This window comes from Dipodomys merriami, unplaced genomic scaffold (assembly GCF_024711535.1).
Source record: "Dipodomys merriami isolate MVZ:Mamm:240054 unplaced genomic scaffold, mDipMer1.0.p SCAF_3, whole genome shotgun sequence".
Taxonomy (NCBI): domain Eukaryota; kingdom Metazoa; phylum Chordata; class Mammalia; order Rodentia; family Heteromyidae; genus Dipodomys; species Dipodomys merriami.
Window position 1 is genome coordinate 47461888 of NW_027204492.1, and position 20952 is coordinate 47482839.

At 33.8% G+C, this 20952-nt stretch overlaps 1 protein-coding gene across 4 annotated transcripts in view; it reads right to left on the reverse strand.

Annotated features, from left to right (window-relative positions):
* The window catches only part of Diaph2 (diaphanous related formin 2), an 812745-nt gene that overhangs the window by 421679 nt on the left and 370114 nt on the right, over positions 1 to 20952 (reverse strand). For all 4 annotated transcript variants that reach the window (XM_070040099.1, XM_070040098.1, XM_070040100.1 and 1 more), the window contains one exon: positions 1690 to 1819. In XM_070040099.1, the coding sequence (XP_069896200.1) occupies positions 1690 to 1819 (130 nt within the window). The remainder of the gene's footprint in view (positions 1 to 1689; positions 1820 to 20952) is intronic.

A 20952-nucleotide genomic window follows, 5' to 3' on the forward strand; every position in this document is an offset into this window, starting at 1 on the left:
CATGGAGCTAGAGTTTATCTTTTAGGTTAGTCTGGTTCTTGAGCCACAAAACAAGTTGCATTGGGTAAAACTGAAGAAGTACATTTCAGATTTGATTGACAATACGAAAGTAGCATAAATGACCACTGAAAAATGTTCATGAACAGTATTTGCAGTTTTATTGACCCACTTTTTGTCCTTCAAAGGACAATAAAAGATCTATGAAGTTAATATTTTACATTCATAGTTGGATAAAAAAAATGTTTTAGGTTCTTACTAAAAGTCCTCAAAGGAGTAGAAAGAGATAACTACAGTGTAATTTCAAATTATATATATACATATATTTCCAAGAATAGATAATACAAAATGGATAGGATAATTCTCTCACATTAAAATATTATAGGCATTGTTGGTTCTTCTTTTTGAGTCATTCCTCAATGTTGCCAAGTAACACCCATTTTATCCCTTAAGGAGGCTTTCCTGCCCACTAAAACTAAATGGCACACAATACTCTCCCACCAAAGTTGTAAAACATGAGGATACAGTGCTTTGCTCACGTGATGTTCTGTCTTCAAAGTAAGTCCCTAGCTCTTGTCTGTAAGTCCCTATCTTTACATTTTTACCTTTGGACACCTCTGTGAATCCATTTTTTTATTTTTTATTACAATATTTTTATTCCATTATTTTTTAAAAAATTTTTATTGTCAAGGTGATGTACAGAGGGGTCACAGTTATATAAGTAAAGTAATAAGTACATTTCTTGTTGACCTTTTTACCCCCTCCCTAATTTTTCTCTCACTTTCCCTCTCCCCATTCTTTCTCTTATTAATCGTTTCAAAATACTTTTTTGGTTTATCTAAACTACAGGATATTACCTTTTGATACAAACTTTTCACATTAATTCTTATTATATGGGCTTTTTCTGTGTATGTCTATATATCTACATGTCTTTTAAACTTCATAATTTACCATATGATGAAATTACTATCTGACAATCGTTTTGCAAAAAAATACATTTAAGTTATTACAAAATTAAAGCATCAATGCATTATCTTCTCAGAGGTATGAAGACTTCAATAGCCTAACACTGATTAAATAAAATAATGACAAAGCCTGCTATGGTGGCTCATATCTATAATCCCAGATACTTATAAGGCAGAGATAGGAAGGAACTCAAATTTAGGTTTAGACAGGTAAAAAGTTCATAACACTTTATTCTCAAGCAATGCAAAGCTGACTATGTTAAAAGCATAAATAGGAGTATCATAATCCAGGTATGCTTGGGCAAAAAGTGAGACTTATTTGAAAAAAAACAAAAGTAAAAGAGCTGGAGTGTGGCTCAAATGAAAATGCTTTTTGCTACCAATCAAAAAGTGCTAAGTTTAAACCTATGGAGCAGGAAAAAAAGAATTAATAAAGAAGACAGGTTTTTTTTTTTTTGTAGTTCCTATGTGAAAACAAAATACTCCCTCTTTTTGTTCCTCCTTACTTTAGCTTGTTAAAGTAAATCCTTCATAAACCTTTGAAAAGGGGAAAAAAGAACAGGTTGTCTGATATAAAATAATGGAAAATAGTTTCCTGCTTTTTTGTATCAGTAAACAAATAAAAATACTTTTATGAATAATGATGTTCATAGATTTCTTTTTTAACCATACCATTAAAAAAAGTACTAAGACCAGAAACAGCTTAAAAGCAGTAAAAAACAATTACCTTTGCTTGCACTCTCTACATGTTCCAGTTCATCAGGAAACTTCAGAATATCTCTGTATTTCTCCTCACAAAGTTCAGCAAGAAAATGCAAAAGTGTTGTTTTTTGATCTGATGACTTTGTATCTCTAATCTGGAAAGAAACAAGATGAAATTTTTAGCATTTTTTAGTCATTTAAATAACAAATATAAAAACAAAGATAATGAATGAAGAGTGAATTCAATTCATTGTAACTCATGTAAGGTTTTTTTTTTTAAGTTGTAGGTAAGTTTTTAATGGGTACTAGTGACAATACTGTGGATTTTTAAAATAAGCTCTAAATAACCAATAAAATAAGACTTATTCAATATTTTTAAAGATGTCTGAATTTTTGTGACAAACTATTCCAGTCATGAAAGAACATATATTTAAGGATTTGTAGTAATAGTCCCAGTTAAAGTGTTGTTAGCTGCATTCTGTTATCACTTAATTATAATAACATATTTTTGAAAGTTGGATTAACTTATGAGATATTTGTTTCCAGCCTTCACTGACACAAATTAACATAATAGATTAAGCAGTCGTTATCCTTCTTTACCTGAAAAATTGAACAGAAAATAATTTTGAGATCCCCTTTTCCCCCCAAAATACAAAAGGTTTCTAATCACAGAGTAGTGATAAAAAATTATTAGCTTGGGGCTGGGAAGGTGGCTCAGTGGTAGAGTGCTTGCCTTACATGCATGAGGCCCTGGGTTCGATTCCTTAGCACCACATAAGCAAAAAGAAAAAAGCCGGAAGTGGCGCTGTGGCTCAAGAGGTAGAGCGCTAGCCTTGAGCTGAAGAACTGAGGGACAGCGCTCAGGCCCAGAGTTCAGCCCCCACAACTGGATGCAAAAAAAAAAAATTATTAGCTTATATATTTTATTTCTTTTTCAGAGACACTAAAGACAAATGGCATAGTCAGAATAAAAAAAATCATAGTACAGAAAAAAGTACATATGTATAATAAAAATCTAATGTCTTTATTATAACTGTTTTATAACTAGACTAAGCTGGCAATGAACTTAAGGATTATTTAGAAACAGAATAAATTACAAAGTATCAAATTTTCTCATTCTTTTGGCTGTTTTAATTCTATAATCTTTAGATTGTCCACTGATGTTTATACTGAGTCAGGGGTTTTAGCTTTAAGGATTACTTCGTTTAAAATAAATCAGTATTATTCACGAACAGGTTTATTAAAAAGTTGCAGAGGATATTTAGGTAATTACAAAGCAAATTAATCTGTATGGTTTTAGTGATTAAGAAAGAAAAACAGGCAGTATTTAATAAAATCAGGCCATATTGTCTCTGTTTTGAATCATAGCTATCAACAACCATACCTATCATGATGATGTAACCAACTTCAAGGAAATATTACTCTCAAGGCTCCATCCACATAAAGAGACATAATGTTGACAATTCAAGTGCTTGTAATTATTTCTTTTAGAATTTCTATGAGGATCTTATCACATATAGGTAAAATATTAAAATTTTGCATACTCACAAGCATCCACTAAATACACTGAATTACTACAAGGTAGAGTGACACAATCCAAGGACTAGCTAGCAATCTGTCTTCAGTAAAGCTAACAGCCAGAGAGCTGGGAGGCTCTCATTCCTGAAGAGAGATCTTCACTTGGGGATTACTTTGATATATGCTTACACATTCCATTATTTTCAGAGTTTGGTGACTATTTCAAATAAATTAACATTTTCTGCTTACAAATTATTTATCCTCCTAAATCCTAAAAAGACCAGATGCTTAGTGAAATTTCAGGTATTGCTTCCTAAAGTAATCTGACTTATATTTTATGAAGTTTATGGAGGCAGAGACAAAAACAAAAACAAAGAATACAAAAGACCAACAAAACCCATCTCATTTTTAATGGAAACCAAATTGTACAAGTATATTGTAGCTGTAAAAAATGTGCATGCCTAACATGGAAATGAAAACAGAAATAGAACATTTGCAGCGTGTTCATATATCAATTTTATATGTGATCTTTTTTCTTTATCTCACATATTTTACATTATAAAACTTACGCTCTCTATGTATCCCTAGAAAAAATTATTAATATTTATTCAACAATAATACTACAAATAATTTAATTTCTCTTATGAAATTCAGCAGTGTCAATGCTCATATTTTAAAAGATAAAGCATAACATTTCAGTTAAATAAATATCTTAATTTCCACGATGAAATCAGAAAGGTTTGTCATAGGCCGAGTACGACTATGCTTTTTTTGAATCATAATATTCCCTTCAAAGCCAAGGCAAATATGGTCAAGTGTCTGTCTTGTCAACTGAGAAATATCTTATTTGGGCTGGAAGACAAACTGCTTAATACATATTGCAGTATTTATTTAAATAAAACCCTCACACAGTCAGTTTTCATGTTTCAAATTGGCAGAAAAATCATGACAAATAAGTAGTCTTTTAAATTTTCTGCAGGTATATGTCTTGTAGATTAATTTTTTAAGGAAATAAATAATAGTTGGAAATGTGACCTAAGTGATATAGCAGTTACCTAGGAAGTATGAAGCCTTGTACTCAAACTCCAGGACAATATATATATATATATATATATATATATATGCATATATGTATATATGATGTATATTCATATATACACATACATAAAAATATACGTACAAGTATATATACATGAAAGAATTGTTTTCCTTAGCATATTACATTTACTTTGTATTTTAAAAACTAATTTTACTATTATAATTAAGGTGTTCTACAGAGGGGCTACCACTGAGGTAATGAGTACATTTCTTTTTTGGAGGACGATTTCAACTCTTCCTTTAGTTTCCTCCAGTTTCCCCCTCCCATCCTTGCCTAATTTATGTTGTATTTTGATAAACCTCTCTCACCTCATCCATACCATTCACACTTTCTGGCTTTGTTTAGTTCATTGTCAGCACACAAAGCAACTAAAAACATTCAGTGTCATCAATTATAAAACTTAATGGAATTGACCCAATAATTGGCTTGTATAATTATAAATAGCTGGATAGATTCATCTCATGGAGTAGAACAAGAGTAACCTCATCTGAGTGTATACAAAATCACTTTCAAAGAGTGTAGGGCAATTTATTGAGAAATAAAATTGATTTGCATTCGATAGCTGGTTAGCCTGAAATCTTGTTAAAATTTGACATTAACATCACATAGGCAAACATTTTCCCAGCTCCTAAGTCCCAGTGGTAAAGATCTAGCCTGTGTTAAAAGGCCTGCTCTAGTCAGAAGCAAAATGCCTTTTGTCATTCCTGTCTGTACTTGCCTCTGCTTTCTTCTTGCTGGCCAAAGTTAAGCAGGGCAGGCAAGATACATGACTTCTTTTTATAAAACACAGAAGGCAGAACAAAATGGCCACTTCACAATCCTCCTGCTTGAATATATTTTTCAAACAATAAAACAAACACAAATAGCAGATTCAGAAATTAGAAATATTTGAAAAGGTTAAAAATGTTTTTTAACAGACTTTTTAGTGAATGATAACAATGATGACAACTGCATTACTTAAGTGTCATTAATTAACAAACCATGTACCAGTTATAATTGTATTTGTCTGACTAATAAATGTTCCACATAAAGATTAGCAGCTGAATTTAAATAAATTCCCTCTACTTAATCTTAATAACGTTGAAATGGTACATTACTAGAAAATTCCTCAACTAGAACAAAACCTACTTCTATAGTTTAACTGGATAGTTTCTCTTTTAAATAAGTATGAATGTTACATGAAAAATGTAATATCTATCTTTTGAATGTTTAAATACATGACAAAAACTTCTGTTATGCAGATTGCAAAATAACTCAATGAATAATTGACACTTAAGAGAGTTGTGTTTTTTTTCAATTTCCATACCCTCCTGCAAGCCAGAAAATTGTCAGTCTTGCTATTGCTCTGAAACCCGACTGTCTGAATCCACAGCAAGCCGCACACAGCCAGAGAGCTGGAGACAAGATTTTAATGATGTACATCAGTCACACTCATTCATTCTGTGAAGGACCCCTTCTGTAGGTAATTTTCTCTTTGGCTGAGATTGAAGCCTATTTCTTATTGCTTTGTCCCCAGTGGGAACCGAAAACAACTGGTCACTATCCTCTGTATAACAACCTCTCACAGAGGGTAAGTTCTCTTCTCTTCTGGTTCTGTTTTCCAAGCTAAACAACTGCAGTTCATTTACCCTCTTGACACAGATGCTAGTCTTCAAATATTTAATTTTTTTCATGTGTAATTGGGCTCTATTCAAAATGTCCATTTCCAAGGTTCCCATGATCATGTGGAAAAACATACAAATATCTAGGTTTTGCACACAGGCTCTTCATAAGCTGGCACTGGTCTGTCTTCCTAAACTCCTTCCTGCTGTTTCCAGTCTGATCACAACTGCTTCAACATATACCATGCAGTCTCATACCATTGTGCTAGCTTTCTACATGCCTTCTTGTCTCCTTTTTATCTGTGAGGCAGATTCCTACTCATTGTTAAAGACTATCCCAGTATACCTCATTTCGGAAGACTTCTTTTTCACATGATTAATTAAGGATTTGGGGGTGATTGATGTTCTACATTGTACACATTTCTAAACATGTGTCTGTCAATGAATACATTACCTTCTTCAGGGGAACAGAGTTCCAATTTAAGAATATCTTTGATCCAGAATAAAAACAAGAAGGTTGGAACATACTAGGGATTTAATAAATGTTTTAAATGAAAATTTCCTTCACTTTTAACCTCCATTTGAGTAGGCTTTAGAATAATACTTGCACATTTAACTTTACTCTTGATTTTACACACACACACACACACACACACACACACACACACACACACACACACACAAACACACACACACAGACAAGAGGTCAGACTGTTCCAGGACAATGTACATGCTGAGGTAAGTGAGAGTGAATGCCCAAATAAAGATATTTGTCTCACTGCAAGCAGGAGACTCTCCGGAAATTTTAGATGAGATGGTTAAGGATATATGAAAACTCTGAAGACTCGATTTCTGACTTTTGTAGAAAATGCAAAGTTCTACAGAAAAGAGGTGATGCATAGAATTCTGGAATGGCAAATACTAAAGACTTTTCTAATTAAAATGACAGAGTAGGTACAGAAGTAAAAGAAAGGGCAAATTTTAGACACTGCAGAAAAAAAAAACAAGATTTAGTCAGTGGACAAGAATAAAGAAATGAAAAACAACAGAAAATTTTCAGAACATTTAGGTTATAATAAAAGAATGATACCTTGTTTGTGATCATTTGGGTAAATGCCCAGAAGGGGGACTGCTGAGTCATAGGGGAGTTCTATCTGGCGTCTTTGAGAAACCTCCATACTTCTTTACAAGAGTGGTTGAACAAGTTTAACTCCCGCCAGCAATAAATAGGGTTCCCTTTTGGCTACATCACCTCCAGCATCAGTTGTTATTAGATTTTTTGATTATAGCCATTCTAACTGAGATGAGGTGGAATCTCAATGTTGTTTGATTTGCATTTCTTTTATGGACAGAGAAGTTGAGCATTTATTCATGTGTCTATTGGCCATTCTTATTTCTTATTCAGAAGTCTTTAATACTAAAGCTATCAGAAAAACTATGTTTGTCACAGCAGTATTCACCATAGCTAAGATATGGAACCAACCCAGATCCATCTCAGTAGATGAATGGATCAAGAAAATGTGGTACAAACACACACATACACACCACACCACACACACACACACACACACACACACACACACACACACACACACACACACACACACACACACACACACACACACAAATGGAATTCTATGCTTCCATCAGAAAAAGGGAGACTGCCCCATTTGTTAGGAAATGGAAAGGCTTGGAAAAAATCATACTAAATGAAGTAAGACAAACCCAAAGAAATATAGGTCCCATGGTTTCCCACATTTGCAATAATTAGTATACATCTAGCATAATTTCATCAGATGAGAAGAAAAGCTCATATGTACATATGACCATATAAGATTATGCTAAGTTCCAGGAAAATTAGAATGAACTTGTGACTTTAAATGAGCATCATTATTCCACAATACTGTGAATTTCCGGAAATTATGTAATCACTTAATCACAATCAAAAAAAAAAAAAAGAACCTCGGGGAAGGGAGGGAGGGAGGGGATGGTAGGGGGAAAACAATGGAGGGGGTAACAATGTTCAAGAGGAAGTGTACTCATTACCTCACTCATGTAACTGTAACCCTCTGTATAGTATCTTTACAATAAAAAAAAAGATGATGCTAAGTGAATTGAACCCCAAGATATGGACACAAGAGGTCTTTGTTCTTGTTGTTTTTAATGTACTATGTGATTTTTGTTGGTTTCCTTTGTATGTTCTTCCCCCTATGGTATATCCCCTGTTGTCACTGTACTTAATTTTGGTACCCTGCATCTTGTAAACACATTTGTCTAATCTGTGGAAGGGAAGGGGAATAACAAAACCCCTGTTTTCACTGTATTTGATGTAAGTGCCCTGCATCTTGTATATACAATTCTCTAGCTTGGGGAGGAGAAGGGAAAAAACAAAATGCCTAAATAGGGATACAGGTTGACCCATTGTAACAATGAGATGTACAGGACACTATGTTGAAACACTAAGTGGGGGGGGGGGCAGAAGGAGGGGAGTGTAGTTGTTGAGGTGGGAAGGAAGGGAGGGTAGGGGAAAAACAAAAGAGGAGGTAAGAGTGCTTGATAGAAAATGTACTCATTACCTTGATCATGTAACTGTAACCCATCTGTACAGTATTTTTACAATAAAAATGTATTAAAAAAAAGAAAAACACTGAAACAAGAACACAGAATGACCTATTGCAACAATGATACCCACAAGACAGTATATTGGAAATGAACTGCATTACTTGGAGAGGGTGTAGGAATGAGGGAGGTGGGGGAGGGAAGGGATAATGGGAGAACAACAAGGGAAGTTTTAACAATGCTCAACATGAAATGGACTCATTCCCTTACTCATGTAACTCTAACCACTCTGTACAGCATCTTTACAATAAAATAAAATTAAAGAAAAAGAAAAAAAATGACTCATTGTGTCCAGAACATAGAAAATAACAATAATAACTGGTTTTAGGAAGGAGTTGGCCACTAATGTTTTAAATAGATTTATTCCCTATTTGCATGTACTCGGAGAAGGTACTTATGACTATACCATTCTCTCTGATTCATTTTAACCTATGTTCTTCAATAAAATTGATTGTAAATATATATATATATATATAATATATATATATATAACCATATGCCTTGCCTTAAAAAGTCCAAGTATTTTTATTTTATACAACACATATAAAAATTTACATTCTTATTCATAATAATGATTGCACAAAGATTTTGGATTCACCATCACTTCCTACTTGGGAAAGTAGCTCAAACATTTCACATCCTAAGATATTCAGTTACTAAATAGGTAAATATTAAGATATGTTTGTGGAATTGATTAAAATAATGTATGACCATGACCATCTTCATTACCTTCCATACTGGAAGTGATGAAAAATATCTTACCCCACACACAGAGGAAGTCATCATCATCTCCTAAGTCCCTCTGTGATCTGACTTCGTAGGCGACCAATGTCTTTTCAGGTCTAGTTATTATTCTCTCCCACCTCCTCATAAACCCCTTCAGCTGGGTTATTTTCCCTGCATAATTCACTCAGCATTCCAAACATTGACACTCAATATGTATTTATAATACATTTATCATGAGCCTATGCACCAGGCACATTCATCAATTCTACAACTTATTTTTAATCATCAAAAAAAATCCTCAGTGAATTAGCTACTAATATGTGTACTTTACTATAAGATAGAAATAGTTTGAGCCAATCCACATGGATATTAGGGGTTGGTGCCAGAACAAAGCCTGACATACACACAAAGTAGACTGACTCAAGAGTTATGTATTAGAAAGATGTTTGTGTAAGACAGATGCTGTTGACTCATGCCTGTAATCCTGCCTATTAAGGAGGCTGTTATATCAAGATCGCAATTCAAAGCCAGTCTTGGCAGGAAAATCCATGAGAATTGTATCTCCAATAAACTACTCTGAAAAAGCCCTAAGTGGTACAGAGGGTCAAGTGGTAGAGTGCTAGCCCTCAGAAAAAGACTGTCAGGGACAGCACCAAAGCCCAGAGTTCAAGCCCCAGGAACAACACAAAAATAAACCAAAAAAGAAGAACAAAAAAAAAAAAGATGTATGAAGACAAGGATCAAAGCGCTCATTCAGGAAGAGTAGTGGTTGATAGAAAGGAGACTTTCCCAATTTCTTTGAATACAATGAATAAATTCTGCTTTTGTTTTCCCCTGATTTACATATATTGTATTTGTATCATTTAGTTTTATTATTGTTCATATATTAACATATATTAGAATGATATATATAAGTACACACCAATCACCATCAACCTATTATCAATTTTTTCAATCTTCTTTTTTTTTGGGGGGGGGGTGTCCGGTCATGGGGTCTGAACTCTGGGGCTGGGTGCTATCCCTCAGCTCTTCAGCTCAAGGCTAGCGTTCTACCACTTGAGTCACAGCGCCACTTCTGGCTTTTTTTTCTGCTTATGTGGTGCTGAGGAATCGAACCCAAGGCCTCAAGCATGCAAGGCAAGCACTGTACCACTGAGCCACCTTCCCAGCCCCTATCAATTTTTTCAATAATTTTGAAGGACTAAATGTTCCAGACAAGCCAAAAATAATTAGAATTAATTCAATGATTACAGAAATCTTCAGTGAACGTCAAACATTGTTTCAAAGCAAACAATAAATGGATAATAAATGTTGATTCTCCTTTCAAAAAAGGAGTGGAATATCACCTGCTGAACACGGCAAGGCGGCATGCTGGGCTGAGGAGGACACATGTATGTAAATGGCAGTCTTCACCAAATTTGTACAAAGAAAGGCTGAAGACGTGCTCTAGTAATTTGTGTTTTAACAAACTGAGAAAAATTACTGATAGAAGTTCAAGGTGATTCTGATGGGTGGTAATGTTTGAGAGCTACTAAAACAAAATTTGAAGGGAAAAATCCATGTGAGAAGTGCTTGGCAATTACTATCTACAGATTCCCTAGATACTCTCACAATTGCTCTTCAATATGGCAATTTAAATGATCAGCATGTTTTTAAAGCTTGGTGTCAATTAGAACTAAACTGACTAGAAATTTGTGGCTTCGGAAGGTCAGAATTGCTCTGAATATTCTTTATTAATTCATGAAAAGTGAGAATTATTCGTGTCATAATTTACCACTTGCTAATCTAACACCAGAGTGAATCAGTGCACTCCATGCTGTGAAGGTTACAAATACATCGTACATGTGTCTGTTAAACCATCCCTAATCTTTCATCTAATACTCTATTGAAAACACACTTAAATGCATCTATAATATGTTACATTGACTAGGTATTGGCAGAGGGATGGATTAGACAACCCAGGAAATGGCTTATGCCTTCTGCCCTAACCTGTGCTATAAATCCATTTTTGATTGATAAATTTAGTTGTTCACCTGCTTACTTGAGGAGTGCAAATCAGAGCAATGTGTGTGTGTATGCACGTGCACGTGCACACACACGTGTGCACACACAAGTAATAGGGCTGAAACTCATGAGCCAAGGTGTCTTAGCTATTTTTTGTCCAAGGTCAGTGATCTACCACTTGAGGAACAGCTCTACCCATGGCAATTTGGTGGTTAACTGAAGATAAAAGTATCATGGACTTTCTTGTACAGGATGGCTTACAACCATGACCCCTAGAGATCTCAGCTTACAGAGTAATTAGAATTAAAGGCATGAAAGACAGGTTCCTGGCACAAGATAACCAATTTTAAGATGAAGATAACAGGTTTCAATATTTTTCATAAAACTTCCTGAGTTATTAAGTATTTCCTATATCTGAATTTTGGGAGTATTATATTAGCTGAAAGGAGCCTATTGCCTTGACCCATGTCAAAGGGAATGTACTCATTTGGATCTACATAAAAAGAAAAAGAAAAAAAAGAGGAAGCAACATCCTTGTCCATGACACTGACACAGATGCTGATATGGACACTAGTATTTTTATTTGGGATTAAAGCCCTAGAATGAGAATGTTGGTAGATTCCCATGGACCAAACTGGTAGACCTTTATAGCTCTGTGCAAATCAGTCTTACACCTTAATTACAAAATGGTACAAAGAACTGTCAAAATGACCTCAGAAGCAAATCATGAGCCAGCTTCATGACAATACTTCCTCAAAGAAACAAGAATGTGAAGGAGGAATATCAGCTCTTCCACAAATTGCTGTATAATGTATATGGATCAGAGAAAAAAATGATTCGCATACAAAGAATATGAGAAAGGTGCCAGTGGCTCACACTTATAATCCTAGCTACTCAAGAGGGTGAGATCTAAGGATGGCACTTCAAAGCCAATCCTTGAGACTCTTATATCCAATTAACCATTAGAATATTGGTGGCGCTGTGGCTCAAAGTGGTAGAGCACTCAGAGACAGAACCCAGGCCCTGAGTTCAAGCCCCATGATTAACAAAACAAACAAATAGAGTATGAGAAAGAAAACAGAAAAAGCAGTGCATCTTTCACTTAAGGAAATATTTCTGGACACACATTTAGGCAGGTGTCTTATTAAAGTAGTATTAAAAGTTTAATGTAAGAGCCCATATCTATAGATAATATCCTTTCTGATCTTTTTTTCTCAGGGAATTTATTGATACAAATGGTCACATGGAACTCAGCAAAACTAACAGGCTCTGTATTGAAAGAAAACAGAATTGCCTACTCCCTTGCCCCAAGGAAAGAGTGCTAAAATATAGCAACACTTCACAACACACGCTTATATTAGATTGTCCTTGAAAGAAATGAAATCCTGAAATGCAGGAAAGGAATCTGGTAAAGTTGTTGAAATAAAACTCCCTAAACTACCAATAAGATGAGATGATTCAACTTTTTTTCTTTTTGTAAAATTTTTCCCCAATCATGGATTCTTTTATTCATATTATATTTGTATATTCGTGGAAGAGTTAATATTTAAGCAATCATGAATGCTCCAGTGCATCTATCAAAACAACTACTACTGCTTGCCAGTCTTGATACAGCATATGAATTCTAATGTTACTCCTTTATTTAAACAAAATTAAGTTCTGTGCTCTCAGCCAAGGATTGTTTACAAATTATTGCTTTCTTCAACACCACTACACATTGCAATAACATTGAGAAAGATAATGTATTTTTAAAGATTGCAATTACCATAAAGACATTAGCTCTGTAGCTACAACCAGACAGGTTTAATACATGCTTTCCTGGCTTTATTTCTAATTCTGTCACCAAAAATGTTTTCGTTTTTTTTTTTTTTTTTGGGGGGGGGGAAATGTAACATGACCAGGCCTGACACTAATTCAAATGTAAAGTACAGTGGAAAGATGTCTTCATTCATTATATAGACTTGGCTGTCCCTTTTTGTACTCTTGATTTTTGTATTATAATGGTATATTCAAGAAAATACAAGAACACATCCTATCAACTGTACAAACAGTAAAGCAAATTAAGAGCTTTATTACTTGTTAGGTTAATTTATGGTAGCAATCAGTGAAAGGAAAGCTTAGACTTGAAACTATGACAACATAACATAGAATAAGGATTCATCTCAATTGCTACCTTCAGGCCCAGCCAAAAACAAAAATACTTGATATTAGTGTCTTAGGGAAGACAAATAATACTTTCCTACTTTTCTTACTCCATTTCTCAGTCTTGTGCTCCCATTCATCTAAGGTACATGGCCTGCCTGTGCATTAGACTGAAGTTGCCAGGACCAGTGGCAAAAAAAGAACCATTGATGCTAATATTAAGAAGGGGCAGAATGTATTAATGACATATATCTATACTTTACAAAAGGAGTCTACCACTTTTATGTGCTTTCAATCAATCAACCTGTCTATAGCAGATTTATGGAACAGAAATTCTTCAGATAGTACTCTTAAGAAAAATATAATTATTTTAAATTGGTAAAGAAATAGTTTATAAGCACAACTATCTCTTAGGTATTAGGTAGTTTCTTCTCAGATATAGTTGAAATAATTAATACACACAAAGAGGATTTCATTTTACAAAATGGCATGAAGTCTGATAGGAAATAAATTTGTTTTACTCTTCCTTACCAAAAGGGTGCATGGGAGTAATTTGCTATGTATGTACGCACTAAATAAATGGCATCTGAAAGCCAGCCATAATGAGGAACAACTTTGATGGTCTAAGCCATGATTTTTTTGTGGGGAAGGAGGGTTCAATCAAAATCCAGGACTGGGCCAGACACTGATAGCTTATGCTTGTAATCCTGGATACTCAAGTGGCTGAGATCCATAGGTTAATGGTTTAAATCAGTCAAGGCAGAAGAGTTTTTGAGATTCCATGTCTAATAAAAACTGGCAAAAAGCATGGTTAGATACTTGCTCAACAGTATAGCACCATCTGATCAAGCAAGCTGTTTAAGCACAAGGCTGTGAGTTCAAATTCTGGTAATTGGACAAAAATCTAGGGCTGAGAAATAGATGGAAAAGTGGATGCTTAGGAATTTTTAACTATGTTGATGTTAGCAGCTATATTCATCAATCAACTATTTGCTGTCACTAACATATATGATTTTATAAGGCGAATAGACATATTTGTCTATTGAACATTGTCCTTAACATTTCCCTTTTTGTGAGTATGGAAATGATTTTTTCTGAATTACAGATCATTATTCATGGAATTATATCTAGGTAAAGTTATGATAAAAATGAGAAGCTGAGTTCTACTCTATTATACATGAAAACAATTGACTTCTGATAAAATCACAATATAACAAAATATCAAATATCCTAAGGACATGCTTTAAGAAATCAATAAATTCATGCATTTTTTCATCTACTTCATAAAGTTGAAATTTAGAAACAGAAAGGGATATGAAATAGTCCAGGCTATGATTGATTAAAAATTCTTAGAATCTCTGGCTCTCCTTCAAATTCTTGAAAATTATTTGTAATGTTTTTCCCTGGAACATATTTGTAAGTATTCTTTTTAATATGTTTTATGCTTTGGATATAGGAAGTGGAGTATTATTTTCAAAGATATATTTTGTCCCTGCCCTCCCTCTCTCCTCTGTTCTAAGTATGTCTGTCTCTGTCTCTCTGTATATCTGTCTCTCCTCCCCACCACCAAATACCCCACTAGTGTAGCCAGCTGACTCAGGGTTGAAAATTCTGAAATCATGAGTTTAAATAAATCTTTCCACCCTTTAGTGGTTTATCTCAGGTCTTTTATCACAGTAATGAAAAATTGACGAACACCTATTTGTACCTACCATGCTTAAATCTGAAGAATAAGATTCTTTGTGCAATATCCTCTAAATAGCTTCTATGATGTCCTACCCAGATATTTGGAACTCTATTAAGCCTTCACATGGAACATTTATTATCAATTTTCTTCATGTACACATTTTTTCCTGGAAAATCTTATAATTAAGTGTTGTTAGAAAGGTGATTTTCATGTTTGTGCCTAAGTACTAAGCCAGGAGTTATATGGACAAATAACTACCGTATAGTAGTTTCATTGCATTATTGTCTTTGAACAGGTATTGAATCATTTTAAATAAAACATCTAAATAAATGTAGAAAATGTGTAAGAACAAGAAAAAAATTACAATATATCCTCATTGCAGCAAAAAAAGGGGGAATGATATTCTGAGAAGCTAGATTTTAAATAAAGAAAACAAGGGAGATAGAAACACTGAGCAGCAAAGCTTTGTTCTTGTCCTCATGACAGAATCCAGAAAAGCAATATTGAAAATATTATTTGTGGGAAAGAAGCAGAGTACAAGTTGCAAATGGGTCTGGCATTGTTCTCTTCTTTTCCACAGGAGTGGACTAGCTTTTACAGCGTGACGCATCATCTAAGGGAGTACTTTATTGTCTTGTATTAGCCAGTGTTTATGTGCAGCTTAATTTATTTTTCATCTGTGCTATTATATAAAATCTATTCCCCTCTCTCCTGACATGCATGCATACATACATACACACACACACACACACACACACACACACACACACACGTGCATTCATGCACACAACCCTCCCTGTTCTTTCTTTTCTCTTGTTTTACTGTTATAATTCTCTATCTGCTAGCTAGCTCACAAGCAACTCGAGAACTGGAGATGGATTTTTTATTTCTCTTTTTCCCTGCAAAACTTCAAACACTTGTCTGCATAAAGACTCAATAAATGTCGTCTCCTTGCTGCCTAAGCAGCAACAAAAAGTATTAAAATGAATATAAATAATAATTACTTCTCCTAAAATTATCATGCAGTTGTATTTCAGCATTAGCTGTTAGTTTGTAAACCTCCTTCCACTGTCATTGGCCCTCCTCATTAAGGAAGTACAGGGCCTATATTAGGATAGCTCTTTGACAAGCTGGAAAAGCAGCTTGTAAGATGACTGGTCACATTCAGTCACAGTAGCCATGTTTTTGAACAACAATCTCATACAGGGTTGAAATCTCCTTTGAACAGAGCTTTCATAGAATAAAATTGCATTTGTTTTCAAACTTACTAATTATATTCACTAAACGCTGTTCATGTTGTCGACTTTCCCCCACTGTGAGAATTACAAAATCAGTCATACGATTAAACTCAGAAAATGACTACAGCAATTCACAGAATACAAAGCCAGCTGGGTTCATTTAAATCCTCTATAGAAACAGTTTTTGTGGTGAACCAAGCTAGCCCCATAAATCATCATTTTTTTTCTCTTCTTTAGGACTAAAAACATTTATTGTCACCTTTGATCTATGAGGACTCATCAAGAATCCCTCTCCCAAATTAAACTAGAGAATTAATCCTCTCTGCCAGCTACACCGCTCAGCAAAACATTTACCTATCATCTTTATTGCTTAGTCAGAATGATCTCAAAAAGCAGATTTACAGCACAGGAATTTTTATAAAAGTGTAAGAGCACTTTTTTAATTAAACAAAAGATCTATTAATTTTTTGGTTGTTCCTTGAAATGCATCAACATTTAACAATTCAAACACTAAGCCATACATCAATCTTTTATGCAAAGTAAATTGTACACTTCACTGTAGTTCTACAAATATATACATATTCTTAAATATTTCAGAATTATCACTTGCAAAAGAAGCATAATTTGGAAATTCTTACTTTGCACTTTAAAATGTAAATCTGTGGGCTTATGTGCAATAATAAATACTGAACTCAATCCTCTATTGCTCTGATTTTATAATCTGAAAATCACGACATTCCTTTAGATCTTTCTCTTTCCCTTTCATTATACTGCCCAATAAATTTGTCTATATCTGTCTCTCTCTACACCAACATGGACATACACTGTGTTTAACATGATCTCGCTCTTAATAAATTTTTCTTACTCCTTCATCATTAACAAAACTGTCCAAACTGCAATCTCTTGCACATAAAATTGATGTCTGCATAGACATTTAACAAGTAGGCCCAGTTAATACTGAAGGAAAGTGTGTGTATACACATGTATAACTATACCTCTTATAGAAATCACCCAGTAAATATAACATGTAAGTTAAAATCAGCATTGCAGTATTCATATCATTCTCCACAATAAGAACTTGGTATGTATGTATGTATGTGTGTGCATGCATGAATATGTGCATGCACCCATACACATACCTGTGCATGTATGTGGGTATTTGTTTTTAATACAAATCATTTTCACATACATAATAGAGAAAGATATTGAAGAAATATGAGGATTGCTCATAGCAGGAAGTTTTACAGAATACTAATCAGTTATCAATAGGTATGAAACTACAACTACTATTCTCTAGAAAAATTTAAAATTGAAAAATTAGAGGCATAATAAAGTTTTTATACAATCTGTAGTGTTATAAATGTTCCAGTATCTAAACAGATATAATCAAAATCTGAAAAAATAAACATTACATTTAAATATTCACTGATTAATATTTACTGAAAAATAAATAAATATTTCAACTTAGGAAAATATCTTTAAATGATTTTGTGAGGTATCTATTTTTAAAGGGTGGATGAGAAAAAGTAATTTGTTTTAGTGAAATCATACTGCATCAAAAGTACAGCAATGAAGAAGTATTTACAAACTTTGTCAATTATTGACCCATTTTTATTACATAACTTGATACATTTTTGCTTTGGGATTTTTTTCCTTTCCATCTCCTTTTCCTAACATGGGCTACAAAGAATCAGAAAGGTATAACAAATTTCCACATAAACATACAATTAGAAAACAAATCCCATTTGGAAAATTTGAGTTGACAAATAAATATCACCTCCCAAGGCTATTTTTTTACTTTGAACAATCTATAAAAGCAGCAATATAACATATAAATATACAAGAGTTTAAGTATTCTATACCTCAGAAGACTGAATAGCAAACTATTTTCTGAATCTAGAGGATTATAAACCCAAGGAGCCATGATCACCTGTTTCCAATTTTCAAAGAATTGCACTCTTTATAAAAAGCATGATCTCTGAAAGTGGTCTAGTTTTTATTCAGATTTTAAGTGACATAAAGAATATTAGAAGTAAGAATTTCACAATGGATTTCTGAGCTGGTATTCAAGTATCTTGCTTGGTGGAGGAATTAGATAACTGGAGCAATGTTTTTTTTTATTATCAGCATCAAACATGCACACGCACAAATGTCCACATGCACAGGTTAATAGCATGTGCATTAGAATACATAATGAGTAATATGGAAATGAAAAGACCTTACTGAGAACTATTTATGTACAAAACTAAATTGAGTGTTCTATAAAATTAAATATTTCTGTATATTTTCACTTAAGTAATATTAATGTTTGCCATTTCCTAAATATGAACTTTGTGTATTTATGTACATGAATAGGAAACTAAACCCATGACACAATCATCATAACAGAATCCAGAATGTCACCAAAGGCGGTATAATATCTTGAAGTTCAAGGAAATATTCAGTAGTTCACAAAGAATGCCGAGTAAGCACAGTACAATAAAACAATGGATTTAAATAAAGGTCAAACATCACATCAGCTGGACAAAGGGAACCATTTAAAATTAAGAATGATATCCTGTCCTCTTGTCATTCTACACTTCTGATATAACTATTTCAGAAGTGAATGTTCTTGCTTCCATGAGCCATAGACAATCCTTAAATTGAAATGTTTGCTTCCACTGCTCATGAATTATGAACAAATGGACACTACATAATATACTGTGTTCACTATGTAGTGTGCTGACATTTTCAAATGTAAAGTATGATGAATGAATTCTTTTCAGTTTTGCTGTAGCACAATTTTTTTTTCAATCACTGATGGGACGTATCACCAAATGAAAATTCTCTACTATAAATAGTCCCACAAAAGAAAAGCACAAGTTAAACTCTATGTTCATAATCCCCACTGCACTCTCCTCTTGTATGGTCAAGGCTTCTTCTTGTGATAGGCCCGAACCTTAGCCATCCTTCAAGATTGTTTTGTTGTTTTCCAACAGCACCCAAGCACCAGGGGACCTCATTTCTGAACTACTGTCAATGGTGATTACGTTTGTAATTCATTAACAGTGTACATTGTGATGTGACATAATAATTTACTTATTTCCTGGCTATTCAACTAGACATGCTTCTTGAGGTTTTTGTGTTTAATGTGCTGTTTATATGACACTGGTGCACAGGTAATCAGTTCAGTCTTTATTACAACCTACATAACACTCTTTCCTCTGTCCCTAATTTTTACCAGCCCTATTTTTGATAATGGTAGTTTTTGAGGTCATAATTTTGTCAATAAAGGTTCTGTGACCTCCTCTTGGACAATGAGTCACTTTGAAATCCATATTAAGAAAATGACTTTCTAATTAAACTATAAATCAGATAGGCAAGGATGAAGAAAATGGATAAAACTGGTATGTCCCAAAGCCAATCCTTAAAAGACTGGCAATTCATTCTTCCTACCTTAATTCTCTAAGCTACCACAACAGCTGTTCTTTAAAGGCCAATATTTCTAGTTTTTGCCAGTATGTGCTGAGCTATCTCAGATCCTTTCAATAAATTCTACTTTCTGCTTGAATCATGCAGTCATTTTCTACTTTTTTCAGGCAAAGACCCTTATCTGATGTACCTACAAAGCAGATTACAGAGGGAAGTACCCGGTGCTTCATAAATGCTTTGTTCATTTGTACATTATATATGCCATTACATACTGAAAACAAAAAGAACAAATGTCCCTGAAGTGAAACATGGCTACTGGTTAGAATTCTAATAACCAACAGGCTAGTACAACCCAGCTAAATCTGAGAACCCATCTTTATTGAAGTGATTTTTACTACAGTTCAGCACACTGGTTTGGTGACTCACAAAGTGATAATTCACTGCTGAAATTAACAAAGCATTTTCTGGTGTGGATAGTACTTACAATAATGATACCCTTTAGTATTATTTGACATTTTGATTAACCCATCTGTTTTCCTTGTTTTCCAGAAATCATAGCAGCCAATTGTGACCATCTGAATTGTTTTATACTACCTTACTGTAAGATACATATGATACGTTTGAATGCTTATTTCCTGGTTCACTCCATGAATAATTTAATGTACCTCCTGGCTCTTGTGAAAAGCAGTATATTACAATTTCAAATCACCAAAAGAAGGAAATGATTAGAAAAAATGAAAAAATGGAATCATTTTGAAGCATAATCAGTATTCTGCAGAGAAATTCCCCTACAAGTTTTAAGGAAAAAATTCACTAAAAATCATTCAAGTAGTCTATTATACGTGAAATTTTATCAGTAATTTTGAATTACCATATATCAATAGTTAACTTCTTTTGAAGAGATTACGGACCTAACTTCACTATTTCTATGTTCTTCAGTAAATTTACATCATTTTTAGACAGTTACATCTAGTCAGAATCCTTTGTATTGTAGGAACATTATTTTAATCTCAGACATTATGGTAATATCATGCATGTATATGATATTTCTCATTACTAATCACAAGTGTTTCCAAGTATTACCAAGCAGATAAAGAATCTATTGAAATTTGTGTATGCTGGGGAGGGGGATTTGAAAACCTTCACTTCTTTACATTCTAGAACACCTATAACTACATGATAGTATTTCCCGAAAGATGATATTTTATTTTATTTGAAGTTGGCAAAAATCTTTGTGCTGAAT